The 21,340-nt window shown below is 47.5% G+C and overlaps 2 protein-coding genes across 2 annotated transcripts; both read left to right on the forward strand.

The window, feature by feature from the left end:
* Positions 1–392: 392 nt before the first annotated feature.
* F5891DRAFT_1183872 (uncharacterized protein) lies at positions 393–1,925 on the forward strand (the record flags this gene model as incomplete). Its single annotated transcript, XM_041366364.1, has 4 exons — positions 393–596; positions 670–1,143; positions 1,206–1,338; positions 1,417–1,925. 4 exons carry the CDS (start codon positions 393–395, stop codon positions 1,923–1,925), a joined length of 1,320 nt encoding a protein of 439 aa, XP_041230742.1.
* Positions 1,926–5,327: 3,402 nt separating this feature from the next.
* On the forward strand, positions 5,328–8,176 carry F5891DRAFT_1183873 (uncharacterized protein; the record flags this gene model as incomplete). Its single annotated transcript, XM_041366365.1, has 3 exons — positions 5,328–5,705; positions 5,781–6,775; positions 6,850–8,176. The coding sequence occupies 3 exons, from the start codon at positions 5,328–5,330 to the stop codon at positions 8,174–8,176; spliced, it is 2,700 nt and encodes an 899-aa protein (XP_041230743.1).
* Between the last annotated feature and the right edge of the window lie 13,164 nt (positions 8,177–21,340).

Raw genomic sequence — 21,340 nt, forward strand, 5'->3', positions numbered from 1 at the left:
GACCAACCAATCAGACTTGGTCAAATTGGTCGCGAAAGACACGTGACGGCGTTGTGGCCTAATTGGAACATGGACCCGACACAATGGGTGCAGAGCAGCTAACGACATACGGATCAATGTTGCGATCCCTATGACCCGGTCGCGTCGGTCAACCGATTGCATTAAAGATATCAACCGGTCCAATACTAACCGGTCCAATACTAGGCTTACACCTTAGGTATTCACGAACTTTAAACTTTGCGAAGCATCTCACGTGACCGGTGGAATATGTGTAATTTGATAATTCACCCAGAACAATGGATTGCACGAGGCACAGAATCGCGCTTCCATATAACTTCCGTTCTCATCGTTTTGCCCACTTTCTTCTTTACCATCGTTATCTCACTCAGACGATGGCCGACCAACAGCTCGATATCGACGACATCTTCGCTCTGTCACGTCCGGCAGGCGAGAATCAGCAGAAGATCGCTCTCAAAAATCGAATGATCGTGTTGCGCAACCACATGTCCGACGTTGTCACGTCCGCCCCCACGGTAAACGGCGATAGTAACGTTGTGGAGCAGGAGCAGTGGTGCAGACGGTGGAATGATGCTTTGGTGCGTGATTATTTGCTTTTTCGTTGTCTTTGCGCTAACTTAAACCAACCAACCACTTCTCATGTGGTTGTAGGGGGCTCTCCAAAACGGAATAACCAATGCGCGGGAGGCGGGTGTGGATGTCGAGTTCACTATCGCCGAGAAGGAAGCCGGTCAGCACGGTCGACAGCTGTTCAGGACTTTCCAAGAGCGAATCAAGGCGACGACGGACGCTGCCGCCGCCCAAGCGCAGCAGGCCCCACATGCGAACAAGACTCAACCGGCGGCGCAGGGCAAGGGCAAGGCAAAGGCAAAGCAGGATCAGACGATGACCGGCAACACGGATGAGCCGGCGGAAACGTCGCAGCACGGAGCCGGTCAGTCAGGGCAGGAGAAGCAGGGGAAAACTGTGACGGCGGAGGAAGATGCGGAGGAAGAGACGGAGAACGCCGCGCGGGAATTGACGCGACTTCGGCGTGGAAAGAGACCCAATCCACCTGTAGACGACGACTCCGAAGTCGAGATTGCCGGAGAGACTCGCCATGTCTCGGAGCCGGTCACAAACAACGTTCGTATCTCATATTCTTTTCTCTCATTTTAACTGACCAACCAACCACTTTACGTGCGCAGCCGCAGACCCCGAGAAAGAGCACCAATATTCCGCACCTCAACAAGGTGCCATGTCTGAAATGCAAGAAATCCAAGAGTGATTGCATCTTTGTCTTTGGCTACGCGTCGTGCGACGCCTGCCGGCACGCGAAGAGTAAGTGCTCCTTAGTGAGTGAGTATCGTTTGGATCTTTTACGTCTCATATAACCGGCGCTGACTGACAATATTGCAGCCAAAGGCAGAGGCAGGCAGATGACCCGCTCACCGTCTCCACCCCCACCCGCGTCCGTTCCCAAACCGAGGCCGACCGGTACCATCATCGTCAAGCCCAGCGGATCTTCTCAGAAAGCGGGTCCGGCTCCCAAGGCTAATGCTGAAGTCGCATCAGTGACTCCTACCCGCGGGGTCACGCCAGTCGGAGCGCCCGCTTCCGAGGGTACAAGCATGTCCGCCCATGCGCCGATCTTCACGCCGTCCGGGAAACGGACTATTGCAGCTCCTTTGACCGCACAGCTCTCGCATGACAACATCATTACTAACCGGAAACGGAAGGCCGCGGATATGCGGGAGCAGTCAACAGAGGCGGGGAGTGATAATGCGGACGAGAGCCTTTATCTCGCCGGTAGGATGGTCGGTCTTCATAGCGTCCTCAACGTCATACAGGCGACGTGCGAGAGCATGAGAAAGGAATTGAATGACATTGAGGGGCGCATCTCGGACAAGCGCTCCCGCCGCCGCTAGATAGTTCTCTCCCTCGCTCTAATACCATAGCAGTAGAAATCATTTGAATAGCAACATGGACTACGTGGATTGATAGCATAGCGTTTGAATAGCAAGATGTACTACTTGGATTTCTAGTGTCAAATACAAGGCAAAGACGAATCCGAAAGTGAGCCGTTCTGTGTGAGGCGGATTGTCATCCATCCATTATCGAGCGGTATGTACGGTCCCCAATGGGAGCCGTGATCATCCGGCAGTAAGGCTGCTGTACACGGTCTCATGATACGGTCCCCATTGGGAGCCGGTCTGTGTGAGGCGGATTGTCATCCATCCATTGTCGAGCGGTATGTACGGTCCCCAATGGGAGCCGTGATCATCCGGCAGTATGGCTACTGTACACGGTCCCATAATACGGTCCCCATTGGGAGCCGTTCTGTGAAAGGCGATGGTTATCCATCCATCATCCATCACAATGGCGGCTGTAGATAATACTATGATGCGGTCCCCATTGGGAGCCACGTGACGCATTGAGGGTGGTTGGGTGGTGTCCTCGCTGTATTTCACAGCCCGATATGCGCGGGTCCCATTGGGAGCCGCGTCTGTGAGAGGTGCACAAATGATATCACGCACATATAGGGCTGTGAAATACAGCGAGGACACCACCCAACCACCCTCAATGCGTCACGTGGCTCCCAATGGGGACCGCATCATAGTATCATCTACAGCCGCCATTGTGATGGATGATGGATGGATAACCATCCGCCTTTCACAGAACGGCTCCCAATGGGGACCGTATTATGGGACCGTGTACAGTAGCCATACTGCCGGATGATCACGGCTCCCATTGGGGACCGTACATACCGCTCGACAATGGATGGATGACAATCCGCCTCACACAGACCGGCTCCCAATGGGGACCGTATCATGAGACCGTGTACAGCAGCCTTACTGCCGGATGATCACGGCTCCCATTGGGGACCGTACATACCGCTCGATAATGGATGGATGACAATCCGCCTCACACAGACCGGCTCCCAATGGGGACCGTATCATGAGACCGTGTACAGCAGCCTTACTGCCGGATGATCACGGCTCCCATTGAGGACCGTACATACCGCTCGATAATGGATGGATGACAATCCGCCTCACACAGAACGGCTCCCATTGGGGACCGTATTATGGGACCATGTACTGCAGCCATACCGGAGGCGGAGGAGGTTGGATACGAGTTCCTCTCGCCGTCCTCCGTTAGTCTTAGGATCGACTCTATAGACTTGACACATCCGCCTCTACCTCTGGTAGTCCTCCGCTGTTTCCCTTCTAGTTCGGATATCGTCCGGATTAGTCTTATCACTTGTTCCCGAACGTCCGCCGGAATTCCCGCGCATCGGACATCGGACTCCGGACATCGTCCGATAACCTTCGGACATCGTTCGACAGCCTTCGGAAGTTGGGGCACGTACTCGGATAAGGGGCTGAAGCTAAGCCCTTCGGATTCGACCCTTGAGCACGTTCTTAACACTAGTCTTCTCTAGGCTCATTTATCCAACAATCAACAATCAACAATCAACAATCAACAATCAACAATCAACAATCGACAATCAACAATCATCTTGTCATCATGTTAAGAACCCTGATTCATGTATCCACTCTTAACTCTTACGAGCTCACGCCCGTTGTGCCTTCGGCACAAATCGAAGGAGCGCTACGCGCTCCTTCAGGGGAGAAAAATGAGTGTTGTTCCTTCATCACAGGAAGCCAAGGAGGGCTACGCCCTCCTTATAATGTATGTTACATATATGTCACTCTAAGAAGGGCTCCCAATGGATACCACACCTATATAGTGTAGAGGAGGCTTTGGGCTGGCCCATAATTATGAAACTGTCAATGGGCTATCCTACTTTGCATGGTAAACTGTTGTTGTCTGACTGTTTAACTAGCAACTAGCAACTAGCAAAGAGTTAGCCCATATCAGACAGCTAGGCAAGTAGGAATAGTGGAGTACTAACATGAATGTCCAGGACTCGGATGTTGTGTGAGATTAGAAAACAAGCATAGGAGGGCTTGGTGATCTGGTCCGTGGAAGAGTAGTAGTGATGCGTTGAAGCTCAATGGCATTTAGCTGATCGGCAGTTGTGCGTGTAAGATAATGAAGATAGAGTGCATAGAGAATGATAAGGATGCCAATAATGACAGGGACAATTATTAACCAGATATTCATAAAATCATAGGTTAGGAAAGTGAGAGATCGTTGGTATGTCACAGAATGTATTGCTTGACTAGTGTCAGATTTGCAAGAGCAAGTCACCACTAGAAATATTAAAGAAAGTTAGGATCAATTAGAGTAGAGAAGCTTAGCAGTAGATAACTACCCAGATAAGCAAACCAGTGAAATAGTAAAGAAAGGAGAGAGAACATTATAGGAGGGATGTTGTTGTTGTTGTTGAGAGAGGATGCTGCACAATAGAATGTAGGAGAGAGAAAGAAGAAAAAGCTGTGCAGAATGTTATAAAATGTAGAGACAAAACAGGGACAAACAAGTCATAATATTTGGACTAGACTGATAGGGCACCCAATGAGTGCTACACATATTTGAGTCTGAGAATGGCTCCCAATGGGTGCCACATATATACTACTCTGAAAAGGGCTCCCAATGGGTGCTGCACATATACTACTCTGAGAAGGGCTCCCAATGGGTGCCGCACACATACTACTCGGAGAAGGGCTCCCAATAGGTGCCACACATATATTACTCGGAGAAGGGCTTCCAATGGGTGCCGCACCTGATTGATACAGAGAAGGCTCCCAATGGGTGCCACACATATACCACTCTGAGAAGGGCTCCCAATGGGTGCTGCACATATACTACTCTAAGAAGGGCTCCCAATGGGTGCCACACATATACTACTCTGAGAAGGGCTCCCGTTGGGTGCCACATCCAGACTGGTGCAAAGGAGGCTCATTAATGTGCATCCCCTCAGAATGCTGTATGCGAGGCTTCCAATGGGTGCCACACAGACCAACTATCATTGGTGTCTGCCAGAGCACCCGATATACAACTTTTAGGATGGCCCCCACAGGGTGCCATAAGACGAGTGCATTGTGTGTATGGCAGGGTTTCATTTGTGTCCTTATAATATGTAATGTGTGCTCGTGGCAATTTTCCTATGATGATATAGCCTTTGTTGTTGTTGTTGTTGTTAACACAACAAACAACAAGTAATGTCAAAATTCATTATGTAAATAGAATTCAGATCATTACCTCATGTGTCAAACTTAAATCATGAATCTTAAATGTGACGTGATGTCACAATATTCTATATAAATGCCCTGCAATATTTGTGATGAGTTTTTTTCCCCTCCATTCTCCAATATCTTGTGCCAAGACTCTTCAGCATTCTCATACCTGCTATCATCTTCAATATGCCAGCTAACAGACCTGCCCGCCCAACTGTTACAGGCTGCTCTCTTGCTATGTTCAACAACGAGTGCATCCCCCTTCTTCATGCTGCAAATGGAGAAGATCAGGCTGTCAATGATGCTCGGTATTATAGGGCCCTCAATCTTGTGCTCACTGGATATGATTCTCAGAAACTTGTTCAGTATTCCATCGAACCGACACGCAACAAAATCACTGAAGACAGGGTTGTCACTGTTGTCAGAGACTATGACAGCCTCATCAGCTTCACTGACTGGCTTCCAATTGCCAGGGACCTCTTTATCTATCCTGTCTCTAATACTGTGGATACTCTTACATCTAATGTGCACCTCCAAGTTCCGATGAAAATCAAAGCACATCAGGTAAGTGTCTGCTGTCTCTGATCCGTGCTTACAGCCCACTGACCAACCAACCAACCAACCAACCATGTGCAATAGGCTGAGGTGCCAGTACATCCACACCGTGTGCCCAACATATGCTTGGGGACTGTGAGTGTTCGCACCAAGGTGCGGCTGTTCTTTCCAGCATTATATCAAGAGAACAACGCAGATGTACCTGTGGAGCTCACCCCAGAGCAGAAGACTGCAATTTATGAGGATGGTCTGTTACCGACACTCCGCAAGCACAATCCAGAGACTATCACCAATTGGCCCACCAGCTATGCCACTGCCCTTCATCGTGCCAGGAAATCCAACAATCAGTTTCAACATCGAACTCATCCTTTCCCCAGTGCCATGATCCCTAATCTTGGATACGACCTGCCCAGAAAATTGGCCAACAAGCATGCCTGGGCAAGAGATATGTTATTCATGACACAGGTCCAGGGTGTCAAAGAGGCAAACCAACATGTTCCGGACAACAATGGAGATGCATTGGATGCATTGTATGTCTTGCTGGGTGACCTGGATGATGAGCTACGTGCAGAACCACGCTGCTGGGTGGATGTAGGACTGGAATTATCTGAGCCAGGCTTTTCCTATCAGTGGCGCACCGACTCCCACAGTGACATCATCCAACACTTCACTTGTTTGACTGCTGCTCAAGCTGCCAGCTATGTCAACCGTCCATCACGCCATTACCACAGGGATATTTCGTCTGGTTTGTTGCATGTCTCTGGATTCCGTGGCACCTTTGCATTGGGTGTTGAAGATCCTTCATACATTCAAGCCTACACGACCGATAAAGCCTTGATTCAACAACTGGACCGTGGAAAACATGGATTGACCATTCGCGGCAAAGACATGCTAGATGGTCGTCCCCCGGCATATATGCAGAGGCTGCATGATTTGTATTTTGATGCCAAGGAGAATCACAACTGCGCTGCGAGAATTGAGTTCAGAGTTCAGATTGATCAGGCCAACGAGAGATTTTTGACCATTCCCGAGGAGCTAATAGCAAGCAGCATCTTGGCCTTTGATCGTAAGGATTGGTGGTGAGTGAGCTTCATCCCATAGCAGAGGCATCACCTGGGAGTTGTTGTACTCACATGAAATTTTTTGTTCACAGGCAATGGCGACTTGTCCGTCTGCAGGGATTTTCACGCACAGTGTCTCTGCAAAATCAAGTTGGTGGTAGTCCTCGAGTATCACCGGATGCCCTTGCCCTGACAGCAGGTATTCAGTGGCTTACCAATGGGCTGCACTCTCGGCCGGACGATGGCAGTGCGGCACGTGATGTCATGTGCACAGTGCTGCCTCTGACCGAGGATTATGAACATGCCATGTTGGACATCCGTCCTAGGAGAGAGGATATTCGGCCTGGCGATGGCTTGCCATTCAGTGCATATGGGGCCTATTTTTTCCGGACTATTATCTGGCCACCAACGGCAGATATTCCGAGAATGGAGCGAGGTCCTTCAGTGATGCGGCAGTCGAGCTTCAAGTATGTGTTTGGGATGGATTATGATACACTGCAGAGAAAGTATCGGCCTCTACTTTACATTCCGAATTCCATGGTGCCTAAGGCACGGGTGGGGACACAAAAGTCATTCTCCAAAAGACATCGGGTGGACGAGCCAGCTCCTGCAGCCATCCTTGAAAACTTTGAAATCTACCTCGGTGACGGACACTACGATGCTGGCGAGGACCTGCCATGGGACGAACGTGCTGACTACCCTGAAGAACGTCAAGATGACCCCGGGGTGCAATTGACCAGACTATGGAACCAGTTTTGCAGTGACGTACTGCAAAAATGTGGAAATTTGAAGGGCGAGCCACTCGCGGCATCACACTGCAGACTCAGTATGGAGGAACGTCTGCATGTCACTGATGACGTCTACAAAGACATGAACCTCGCGATGGTCTTCCACCGGGTGCAGTGCATGAAAGTTAGTGGAAAGGAATGGATGGACGCATTTAACCTTTACTTCCCGTCTTTCAAAGGACCGGCCGGAAGGCAGCCACAGAACTATCCGAGGATGAAATATTGGGAGGAATGGTGCGACCTGAAACTGAAACTGTCGGCCAAGGACTTCGACACGGTCCGACGCAAATTCTGGGAATTATTCAGGACGTTGTTGTGGATTGCGAAGCCGTGCAAGTCCCGGGTGTGGAACTATGAGGTGGACCTGAACTTCCGGAAATTTCCGGTCAATTACGATGGTCGAGCTCCACAGGTCATTGTGAGCCCATCAGCGCACCCTGCTAGATGGGAGCCGGAGCGGGTACCGGGTGGAGATGCTGAAGGCGAGGAAGAAGAAGAGGCGAGCGAGGATGAGAATGGAGGCGAGCCTGAGGTGGACCGGCGTCAATGGGTGAATGGAATTGCACCGATCCCGGACCGGATCCTGTTGCGTGAGGAGGAGGAGGAATCCGGGTCCGAGATAGATGTGTAGTGAGCGGTTCGGGATGTCCTGCAACCCAACCCAACCCGGATATGTATCTTGTAAATACACAACAACAACAACAACAACAAAAACAACAAAAACAACAACGGGCTTACCGGGCTTATCTTAGAGACGCGCCGCCGCTGCCGCTAGATAGTTGTCAATTATTTTCCGTACAAATAGCATAGCGTTTGAATAGCAACAACATGTACTACTTGGATTTCCATAGTGTCAAATACAAGGCAAAGATGAATCCGAAAGTGAGCCGTTTTGCGTAAAGCGGATGGTCATTCATCCGTAATCGACCAGTATGTAGGGTCCCCAATGCGAACCGTGATCATCCGGCAGTAAGGCTACTGTACACGGTCCCATGATACGGTCCCCATTGGGAGCCGTTCTGTGTAAGGCGGATGGTTGGTTATCCATGCATTAACCACCAGCATGTACGGTCCCCAATGGGAGCCGTGATCATCCGCCAGTATAGCTACTGTGCACGGTCCCATAATACGGTCCCCATTGAGAGCCGTTCCGTGAAAGGCGGATGGTCATCCATCCATAATCGACCAGTATGGAGGGTCCTCAATGGGAGCCGTCGTCGTCCGCAACTATGGCTGCTGTACATGGTCCCATAATACGGTCCCCAATGGGGGCCGTGCGGATCCGGATGTGTTATGGCGTTATGCATCTATTATCCAGCAGTATGTACGGTCCTCAACGGGAGCCGTAGTTGTCCGCCAGTATGGCCACTGTATACGGTCCCATAAATACGGTCCCCAGTGGGAGCCGTTGTGTGTGAGGCGGATGGTGAACCATGCAACCATGCATCATCCACCAGTATTATGGGACCGTGTACAGCAGCCATACAGGCGGATACAGACGGCTCCCATTGAGGACCGTACATACTGGTAGTTGGTTGGTTGGTTGGTTAATGCATGGATCACCATCCGCCTTATACACATCGGCTCCCAATGGGGACCGTATCATGGGACCGTGTACAGCAGCCATACTGGCAGATACAGACGACTCTCTGCTGGATAATAAATGCATCACACATCCGGATCTGCACGGCTCCTAAAAGAGATATGCATATGTCTACATTATTTAAACATCTCACATCCGGATTTCGGATCCGACTACCTAAGAGTCCATTTCCATGTCTCCGCCGGATTCGCCGGCCTCCCTTGCCGCCGCCTCAGCATTTTTCTCCTCCGAAGCATCCTCCTCCTCCTCCGAAGCATTCTCCACATTCATCCGGAATCCCCTCTTCAGACCCTCCAAGACGAGGTTCTGAAACTCCCTCTGCTCCTCCATGAACCGGAGCATGGTCTCACTCACCCGGCCCATCGCAGCCCTGCTTCCTTCCGCCGCTGCAATACCCCTCTCCATCAGCCCATTGGTCCGGGCCAGTTCCGCCACAATGTTGTTGGCGGCTGCGACCCATGCCTGATCATCGTACTCCGCCCAGTCTTGATTCTCCCCAATGACCGTCCGGGGATTGGAGATTATCTCCACGTCGTCGTCCATGTGCTCCGGACTCCGCTGACGCCGTTTACCTTTGCCCTTCGGGGACGGAGATCCCTCCGGACGCGCGCGTTTTTTGCCTTTGCCTTTGCCGGCCGGCGCCTTGACGGGCGGATTTCCGCCGAAGCACTTCTCCTTCGACGCGCGGCATTGGTCACAAGTCCGGATCTTTTGGAACCATCAGTAACCATCCGAATCCAAACGACATCGTGACTCACCCTCGGCATCTTAGATGCTACTGCCCAGGTGCAAGTCTTGCGCCTAGTGACGCACATCTCACATGCGAGCTCCGGATCCGCCGGACCGCTGGACTGACATTTTGTAAACCTCCGGAAATCACAGAAAACTTAAACAAATCACCTCCGACGCGTTACCCGCCCTAGCCTTAACCAAACGCTCGCGCTCGCGCTCAGCCAACTGCTGCCGAATCTCCTCCATATCCTTCCGCTTCTGTTCCTCTTCCGCCTCCTTGCGCTTGCGTTCCTCTTCTTCCGCCTCTCTCCGAGCGTCCGCCTCGAGTCGCGCGATTTCAGCGATCATTTCCGCTTGCCTCTCTTCGAGGAGTTGCCGGGCGGACTTCTTGTTGCCGGAAGTGGAGTTAGACATATCAAGCGATAATAGGATGTCGGGGGAAAGTTTTATACTTCTTATGGGCGCCCCGGCCTACTTATATGCCCAGTCATATTCTTACGAGCTCCGCCCATAATCTCGCATTTATTAAACTCCGAACCGGACTTGTGATTCAGAAGCCTCGTGGGCGCGGCCCTAAAAGGGGATACTGTCATATCCCGCGTTCCGGACCCGGACTTCTCACATACATCATGTTCGGATATCCGGATCCGACCAACCTGTATCTTCCGGATCTGTTTCCTTCTCAGTGAGCCCCTAACTCCGGACATCCGGTTATACCTATAACCGGCTGCAACCGGCTGCACTTAATTTGCGTCTTCAGATAGACTGGTGTTACCGCCTGTCAGGCTGCTGTACATGGTCCCATGATACTGGTGGATGATGAATGGATCACCATCCGCCTTACACACAACGGCTCCAACTGGGGATCGTATTATGGGACCGTGTACAGCAGCCATACTGGCGGACAACCACGGCTCCCGTTGAGGACCGTACATACTGCTGGATAATAGATGCATAACACCATAACACATCCGGATCCGCACGGCCCCCATTGGGGACCGTATTATGGGACCATGTACAGCAGCCATAGTTGCGGACGACGACGGCTCCCATTGAGGACCCTCCATACTGGTCGATCATGGATGGATGACCATCCGCCTTTCACAGAACGGCTCCCAATGGGGACCGTATCGTGGGACCGTGCACAGTAGCTATACTGGCGGATGATCACGGCTCCCATTGGGGACCGTACATGCTGGTGGTTAATGCATGGATAACCAACCACCCGCCTTACACAGAACGGCTCCCAATGGGGACCATATTATGGGACCGTGTATAGCAGCCATACCGGAGGCGGAGGAGGTTGGATGCGATTGGGAATGGTGTTCAGAGTCGCGGATTCTAACTGAGAGACATGGAATACGGGATGCACGGGTCGCATAGCGTCCGGAAGATGGATTCTTTTCCGAGAGCTTTTTCAAAGGTCGGGTCAAGCGAAAATAGTTTGCTTTGACGAAGATCTGTTCTCCGACTTTGAAGTCCGGAGCGGGTTTCCGTCTAGCATTCGCGTGTCCTTGATATCGTCCGTGGGCATGGGAGCTTTCCTCTAAGCTAAATCTATAGCGTGGTCCTTGAGATATAGAAGTCGGCCGGATCCGGAAGTCCGGAAATGATTTGTGTCATAGGTCCGGGTCTGGAACGCGGGATATGACAACTAGACTAATGCACAAAGTTTATCGGACGATGTCTCCAGTCCGACGTCCGATGCGCGGGAATTCTGGCGGACGTTCGGGAACAAGTGATATGACTAATCCGGACGATGTCCGAACTAGAAAGAAAACAGTGGAGGACTACTAGAGGTAGAGGCGGCGATGACAAGTCTATAGGAGTCAATCCTAAGACTAGCGGAGGACGACAACAGGAAAAACTCAAGTCGGACGGAGGAGGGAATGAGCAAAGTCTAAGATAATATTTGAACTCAGGAAGTACAAGATTCTACAGGGTTTATATACTACTGAGGGATTTAACGGAGAATCAATCAGTGCAGTCCAAAGCTATGCAAGGCTTTGGACAGAGCGTATATGTTAAGGTCGTACTCTCATAGGATCGGATCCAAAGGACTTCTGCCTCAGCTCGTACGCTCTGCCCCTTTCCCAAGTACTTGTCCTTTATTTCAAAGTACTAATGATAACGCGTCCAAAGGTCCGGATGGGTCTCGTAGATATATCCGGATGACTTCCGGATATCAGAAACACGTATAAGACTGATCTGGATGGATCCAGACTAGAAATGAACAGAGTATAGACTATCCAAAGATAGAGTCGGAAACGTATACTATCGGAATCGATCTGAAGTCTTCGGAGGTTTGACAAGAGTTGAAGACTCAAGTCCGGAGGACAGAAAGAGGACAAACTAAGATGATATTCGAACTGAGGTACTACAGGACATATACACGGGTTTATATACTAAGAGGATAACAAAATGATAAGTAAGCAATGGTCCGAAGGCTATGTACGAAGCATGTGCAAAGGTTATCAAACGCGAGTCGGAAATGAAGCATAGGTTAACGAATCAGTAATCATACCGGTAATAAGTATAGCCGAAACACCGGGAAGAGGAAATACCGAATAGGATGTGTTTAATATTAAATGAACAGGAAATGAAATAGGAAGCTTATCGGATATCAGATCAGAAGCGGATCTATGCATCAGACCGGACCGGATCTCAGAGTCTGAAGTCCGGAAGAGAAGCATGAATATATGGGATATGACAGTATAGAAAAGTTAAATGCTGGTGTAGCACTCGAGCTTGTGCTAGGCTGGTAATCAGCCATTTCACACATCACGTCAAATGTCTGTCGCACTATATTCACTTCCCGATGCAACCCGCCACATATCCACTAAACCCAATGCTTTGACCAGTGGACCAGATGTTTTTCCCGCGCAGTTGTCCTATCCATGTCTTGTCTTGTCAGCTAGCCCCACTGGTTGGTTGCATAGTTGAATATTTTGCACATAACTCACATCGTAGCCAGCGCTATTACATGTTTTCCCATAGTCTGCAGCGCCTCGTGTTGATTTACATGTACATCGGATCCGAAATTCTTTGGCCACTACTTTCACCTATAGGGTCCCGGATTTGTACGTACTTATATATATATTGGTTTCAACATAGCATATTCATCATCCAAGTAGTAGGGAGCCGTTTCCCTATGCTTTGTGGTCAAACCTGATATTTTGTAGTTCTTAGTTGACATTAGGAATATCACCGCTCTTTCTATCCAAAACACCCGCAGTTATCAATAATCTGCATACCGCTCGCTATACCCAATGTTCCCTTCCTAATCCGACGCAAACCCGCTAAACCCGAAAACATCGGCCAATGCTTTGGCATCAAACTCGTAATTATACCTTCGGATTCTGTTTCTTGCACTCGGACTTTTAACAGTTTATTGATGGACTAACTACAGACTTATTCCAATAGCAAACCCCTCGGGTCAAACACACTTGTCTAGCAAGCATAGCAGACTAGGCTGTGCAAAACCACTACAACATTTTTATATTGCTGGATACTTATTTTGTATAGCATCAAGCATTGTTGTATCTTTACACCGGTCTATCAGAAAATGGTAAATGAATATGGAAACAAGACCATAGTAAAATAGAGGCAGAAATGAAATGAGGTACAGAAAATGAGTATAGTCTAGTCTAACTGTACAAAGGGAAAAGGCATGGAAGATAGATGCGGGTCGGATCTGGACAAAAGATAGAAGTCGGCCGGATGCGGAAATCTGGAAATGGGTTGTGTCATAAGTCTGGGTCTGGAAACACGGGATATGACATGATCTCACAGATAGCTTATATTGCAATTGCAATTCTAGATGTTCCCTCGACCTTTTGAAAGGTATGCAAGTTCGTCTGAGTGGTCAAAAGGTGGTTCATTTGTTTCTGAAGTCTGTCCTCATCCATGATTGTCATATCCTGTATTCTGGACTTATGTCTGACAATGTTCCCACACTTCAGACCTCCATACCTCTGCAGCTAGGCTGCATCATTCGCCCTTTATCCCATCACCCTAATGTCATATCATAACCCATATATCCAAGCATCTCATCTGGACCATATCCGATCTGATGTACGATAAGCTTCTTAATTCATTTCATATTTATATAATGTTAATCTAACAACACAGCCTAACAACAACACAGCCTATTGGATATTCTTTCACAGTATCTCGGTTATACTTACTATCGGTATGCTTACTGATCCATCAACCTATGCTTCATTTCCGACTCGCGTGTGTAAACTTTGCTTATGCTTCGTACATAGCCTGGGACCCTTGCTTATTGAACTTTCTGATAGTCACTTAGTATATAAACTCTTATATATGTCTTGTAGTTCCTCAGTCTGAATATCATATTAGTGCTCGCACTAGTCTTGACTCTAAATCCTGATATCAGTTCTAGTTCTTCGACTTAGCCGATAACCATCTCAGGCCTAAAGAGAAATTGCCTAGGCCGGAGTTGTGATCCTGCGATGAACCGCTCATCTGATCGTGTGAAGTTTTTGGAAGTCCATCTGGATCTTTCTGGGAGTCCTCTGGACCTATTCTGCTTTGGACTTTGTCCTTGCAGGCTTTCCTCTGTTTGCTTCTACTCAGGATAAGTCGCGAGCAGCCATTATACATAACTGTATCAGGATGAAACCTCAACCTCAATCTCATTGTAATTTCTGGAAGTTACTTGCAGTCATCCGGAAAGTCCTTGTGAAGTTTCTGATGCCGATGGGTAGTATAATTATCATCCTAACTATGTGAAGTGTGTGGAAAGACTGAGGGAGATGAATAAGGAAAATGGCAGGGGTCAGGGCGAAGGATGGTTGGTTTTGAATGAATGAAAGATGGATTGTGGGAAGTATTGCGAGAGAGAAAGGGAAGTAAAGTAAGTTGGGAGTCAGATGATAAGTTACTGGAGGAAGGACGGGAATGTGGGTAGGGAAAAAGTGTAGGGAGATAAGAGTGAAGGGGAGTTGCTAGGAAGATAGAGATGTAATAATGAATGAGGAGTGTATGTATATGTAATTTTGAAGGATGGGGGGCTAGATATAATTGAGAAGAAATAAGGGAGTGAAAAATATGTGAGGGAAGTGAAATGAAGGAGGAGAGGACATGGTAGGGAGGACTGAAAAGATAAATAGGTGTTGGGAGTGGATGGTTGATAATGGGAAGAATGTTGAAAAATGGAATATGTGAAATTTTTGGGATATGCGGGGGAGAGAGATGTTGAGTTGAATGATAAGGGATTTGGGAGAGGTTGTAAAATGAGGGGAAGAGATGGTAGGGGAGATGAAGGGAAAAATGTCAAGTGATGTAGAATGAATGGTAGGAGTGGAGGGAAAGTGGAATGAGAAGGAAGGGATGGAAGAATTTGAGGAGGGGAAGAGGAGAAGAGAGGAGATGGAAGTTGAAATGAAGGAAAGGGAGATATTATGAAGAGATGAAATAGGGAGAGGGGGAATATATTTTGAGAGTGGGAAAGAGATAAATGAAAGGGAGGGGGGGAAAAAGATTAAGAGAGAGTGGAGCTGTATAGAATATTAGAAGTAAGATTTGTTGTGGACGATAATATAAATGAGAAAAGAAGAGAATAAGGGATGGGATAAAAGTAAGTGTAAGTATAAATATAAATAATGTAAGATAATAAGAACGAGGAGGAGAAATAGTGTCACATAGGGGATCTCACCCTATAGTGAGCATGAGCTCATGCCCATTGTGCCTTCGGCACAAATCGAAGGAGCGCTATGCGCTCCTTCAGGGGAGGAAAATGAGTGTTGTTCCTTTGTCACAGGAAGCCAAGGAGGGCTACGCCCTCCTTTGGCTTCCTGGCCTCAGGCTGCATCCTAATAAATCGTGCATTTTGAATAAGATCGCGCCTTGATAGTGGATTTCAAAAAGAGGTACATTTATGAGCAGTATTTCAAGAAAACTAAAAGTACATAGTACATAAGATCAGTCAGTTCTATATATATAAGTACATCAATCATTGATATGATCTGTGAGTCCTCTAAGCACTTCTGTATATACAGTGGCTCAAAAAAGTGTCCCAATATTTGTAGCTTTTCATGTAATTGCTATATCATGTGTCAAGCCGTGGGAATATGACTAAGCCATAGGGAGGTGTCGGAAAGGTCTGCTTCTCAGCGTCAATTCGGTTCCCTATACCGTGGGAAAATAACGGCATTATGTGAAGATATGATCATTTTAATTTGATGACTCATTGGGACACTTTTTTGACTTTGAGTTTAACTAATGTAATCTCTATAATTCTAGTACTTTGTGTGACCTCCTTCTGCCCCAATCACTTCTGCCACTCTTCTAGACATATTCTCTATCAATTTTGGGTATTCCTCTTTGGTATTTTCATCATACTCTGTTGTAACACTGTCTCATAGTTGGAATAGCCCCTATGGTGAATCTTGATATGCTACAAGCAATTTCTTGAGTGATTCTCAGGGGTATTCAATATGGTTGATGTCTTGCATCTATGCTGAACATGATAGAATAGTAATATCATGGTCTGCAAGCTATTGGTGGCTGATTTAGAGGTATACTTAGGGTCATTGTCTTATCACAAAACAGTATTCTCTTCATTAACTCATAACTCCTGCATGCTTCTTAGCAGACACTCCTGTCAAATGAGTGTTTACTACTCTATATTCATCCTCCCCTTTACTTCATAGAAAATTCCTACTCCATTTTATCTCATATAGTTCTATACCATCGAGTTTTCGTCTTGAAACTTAAGTGTTTATTCAACTTTTCTTTATCTTAATGGTTGTGCTATCAATTTTAATACAAATTCCTTGCCATATGATCTCATCCTATTGATTTTAACCTTATCTAACTAGATAAACCTCTTTCAGCTATTAGCAGTCCAATATTTGTACTTGAAAATAGCATCTTGTCTTTTCTGTTTATAGGTTGGAGACAGAAGAATCTGTTTCTCTTGATTATAGCTTCAAAGTGGGCTGTCTTAAGATTCTGTCTGACTATTTGAGTAGAGATAGTCATAGAGATGATGGAAATAATCAATTTAGTCACCTTTTTAGCATCAGTGGCCTTTCCGATTAGAATATAGTGATTAAGAGATCTTAAGTCTTATAGAGCAACCTTCTATATTGGCTACCAAATAACTTAAAGACCATGATATTACTATTCTATCATGTTCAGCATAGATGCAAGACATCAACCATATTGAATACCCCTGAGAATCACTCAAGAAATTGCTTGTAGCATATCAAGATTCACCATAGGGGCTATTCCAACTATGAGACAGTGTTACAACAGAGTATGATGAAAATACCAAAGAGGAATACCCAAAATTGATAGAGAATATGTCTAGAAGAGTGGCAGAAGTGATTGGGGCAGAAGGAGGTCACACAAAGTACTAGAATTATAGAGATTACATTAGTTAAACTCAAAGTCAAAAAAGTGTCCCAATGAGTCATCAAATTAAAATGATCATATCTTCACATAATGCCGTTATTTTCCCACGGTATAGGGAACCGAATTGACGCTGAGAAGCAGACCTTTCCGACACCTCCCTATGGCTTAGTCATATTCCCACGGCTTGACACATGATATAGCAATTACATGAAAAGCTACAAACATTGGGACACTTTTTTGAGCCACTGTACTACATTGGTTGTATTTGAGCCTTCTTCATGCTCCGGAAAGATAGCAAACACCCTGTCTGGGTGGGTGCAGTGAGATAAAGCCACATAGAGTTGTCCATGGCTGAAGACAGGAGTCTGCAAATTAAGGCCAACCCACTTGACGCTTTGACCTTGCACCTTGTTGATTGTCATAGCGAATGTAAGATGAACAGGAAACTGGCAACACTTGAGGGGGATTGGGTTCTCTTCAGAGCTGGATTCCATAGTAATGCAAGGGATTAGGACTGTGTTCTCATCAACCTGCTGATCTTCATCGTCTCCATCCCTAAGAACACGGCACCTAAGGACACGGGTGGGCCAAGACAGGAGTATCATGCGAGTTCCATTATAGAGTCCCTGCAAGGGGTTCAAATTGTGCAAAAGCATTAGAGGAACACCTGCTTTGACCTCCAATTTGTGCAAAGGGAAGCCTGATGGAGCGAGAGTATGAAGGAACTCTGGGGGAATGTAATTATATTCTCTCTCCATGACTGAGTCCGCACTGGTGAAGACTGCTTTTTCTCCAGGGAATGATTCGAGGATAGTGGCATTGATTTCATCCACATCAGTGTTCTTTGCAGAAAGAATGGTGCGATCCAGGAAGTATGAATCGTTTAAGGGAGGACAATCAGGGAGCAGAATTCTTGAGTATAGGGCATTGATGAGAGACTGGAGGTCATTGTTGGGACACTGCATGCGGGCAGGAAGGGTCACAGTTCCATCTTCATTTGTGCCCCTACCAGCTCCAATCTCAAGAAGCCACCTTGCAAAATCATCAGAAGCGGGATCTTGACCAAGGCGCATATTTCTCTTGAGATGGAATATATGAAGCCTTGACCAAATGCGAGATCTGCAAAAGGTAGCGCCCACTATCTGCTCCCTGGATCCATGAGGCACCACCGGCAGGGTCTGTCTGAAGTCTCCTCCAAAGAGCATGGTTATTCCTCCAAAATCAGCATCAACATTCAGAAGATCACGTAATGTGCGGTCAAGGCATTCCAGGATGTGGCGGTGTAACATTGGAATTTCATCACAGATGATTAGGGAAGTGGCCTTGAGAAGCTCATGAAGAATGTCTCCTTTCTTTATGTTGCAAGAGCTGTCTTCATGAATAGGGATAGGGATCTTGAATCGCGAATGAGCTGTATGTCCACCTGGCAGGAGGAGAGAAGCGATTCCAGAGGAAGCCACACATAGGACGATCTTGCCTTCAGCACGGAGTTTTGAAGCGATGAGCTTGCAGAGATATGTCTTGCCACATCCACCTGCACTGTGGACAAAGTATGAATGTCCTGGTCTGCGCTCATCCCGATGCATTGCATCATCGACCACCATATCAAAGACCGCCCTCTGCTCTTCATTGAGAGAAGGAACTCCTTTATCCACCACCTGCTGAAGCTCTTCTTGGTTGTACTGAAGCTGCTCAGCAATCAACTGGTTACCCTCCATGGCCCCCCATCTTGCTGCCATTTGAGAGATAGGCATGTGGGGAATGGCATCCAAAGACTTTCCATTTTTGTGAAGCACTCCATTGATGAGATAGAGACCATAGTCATAGACCTCCTCCTCAGTAGCATCTGGCATGTTAAATGGCATGCGAGCGAGACGATGGCGCAGATCATCGCAGAGATTATCCTTGAAGCGGTTCCAAATGTCGTCAGGGCTTGTAGGGTTGCAGAAGAGGAGGATGATGGCAAATAGATTTCGTGTATGATATCCAGTGCACATATGAGAGGCATCCAGCAAGCACTGAATCCATTCATTATCATCATCTAGCAGACACCTGAGCTGACATGCGTCCTTGAAAGTCTCACAAACAACATCATCGACAGTCCAAAGATGTTCATAGGAGGTAGTGCCTTTGAAAAAACACATTAAGTTTGATTCATAAAAATCATTGCAGAAATCATACCTTTCACTACGGTCAAAAGCAATCTCAGATAAAATCTCTCTCCAGAGCCAGGGGCAGCAGAATACATCCTTCCAATTGCAACTCCATGCTGACGTATCTTCCAAGCAACTTTTTGCCATACAAACTTTGAGGGGAAATCCTGGTAGAGGAGATCATGGGCTCCAGCTGCCACCATGTTTTTATCGGCATTGGCTTTGAACCATCCAGTGAGGTGAGTCTTCTTTGCTGCTGCATGCTCGACAACATCCTCGGGATTATCCTCAGGATCATAGACAACCATGTGTTCACCTGGGAGGTGGACTGGCAAGCGGTAGACAGCAGGCCATTCAAGGTGCATCTCATTTTCCATGATGCGCCATGCAGCCTCAATCGAGCTAATATACCTGGCATCAAGGTATGATTTGACCTCATCCACCGGTCCTTCCACCTCCAAAGTCGCACGGTCATGTCCTTTGTAGATATACTTGTGAATATACTTGACAGAATTGATCGAAGCGCAGACTTCCAAATTAATGTGGCAGTTGAATTCGACCAGCAGTTGCGGAGGGTGAGGAACGACATCTTTATTGGTGAAGACATCATTATTCTTTTGGATCGTGCAAGCATTATCTGGTCTTGCATAATCTGGGTAGCCATCATCCTTCAAGGATGTCTCACCACAGAAAGACTTTGGAAAGTGCTTTTTGCACTGTCCATTCTCCAAGCAACGCTCTGGACTGCATGGGCCATGGAGCATGTATTTTGATACAGCTTCATAGAGTTGCGGGTGTACATCTCTATCCAGTATCTGAGTGGAGATGAATGAGTTCACTTGCTCCACAGTCCTTATCTTATGATTTGGGTCGAGGAAGATAAGCAGATGCATGTGAGGGAGACCGCGCTTCTGATATTCGATGGTGTACACCAATTCTGCAACTTTTCCGTAGTAGCCCTTGCGAACCTTCTTCAAGAGCGCTTGTTGCTTTTGGTAGAAGACCCAAGCCACCAAGTCAGGATGATCCACAGCGCTCTGACCTACATAAGCAATATTAGCAACAACATCATAAATCAATTAATAAAATTTACCTGGAAGGAGGTTTTCAGTGATCTCAGGCCAACTTCCATTTGCAGTCATTGTTAGGAAGAGGTCGGGCTTCTTGCAGGCACGGCAAATGGCCAATGAATCCTGAAGCAACTGGTGCATATTGTTACGCACTCAAATAGATCTGTTATGCGGAGCCCTGAGAGGGGCGTCGTCCGCTAACGTTCGTGACGTAACCGGAAGGGTCCGGTGTAGCGACTGAGACTGGCGATGTCGAGTTGGCAGATATCAGAGACGCGCGTGTCACGTGACTTCTAAGACGGATGTCTTCAAAGTCACTGACAATCTCAAAGTAAGGACAGTCTTGTCCGAACGATGAGGTAGTCGATCGAGGTAGACTTAGGCGCGATGAGCACCTAAGAAAAGATACTAGAGACTGAAGCTGAGGGGGCTTCAGAGGAAAGTATGTTCGAGGGAAGATTGAGTAGATTCAAGTTAGGGAATCTAGTACAGAGTGACCGACTACTTATACTAAGTGGAAAGGGTTAAGGGCAAGGCTACCGTACTGTAGGTAAGGGCAAAGGGGAAACGGAAAGGGTATAGGTACACTGGTAGCAGAGCCTGATTAGTGATGTAAGGTCGAATGCGGAATGAGACCGAGAAACGTTGGAACGAGCCAATGGTAAATGATACAATGTGCAGCATGCACGAGTCAAAGGAAAGATAAGACAAGATAAGGAAAGCCACATTGGTGGCACGAGTCAGAACGAGTCATAGCCCGAAGGCACGTGCGCACGTTGGTGCGATGGGAGGGGGAGGCGAGGGACGGGAACGGTCCCGAGGATCCGGTCAACGGATAGTCGGTAGAGAAGTAC

Source organism: Suillus fuscotomentosus (assembly GCF_016647785.1).
Source record: "Suillus fuscotomentosus strain FC203 chromosome Unknown F5891scaffold_8, whole genome shotgun sequence".
Taxonomy (NCBI): domain Eukaryota; kingdom Fungi; phylum Basidiomycota; class Agaricomycetes; order Boletales; family Suillaceae; genus Suillus; species Suillus fuscotomentosus.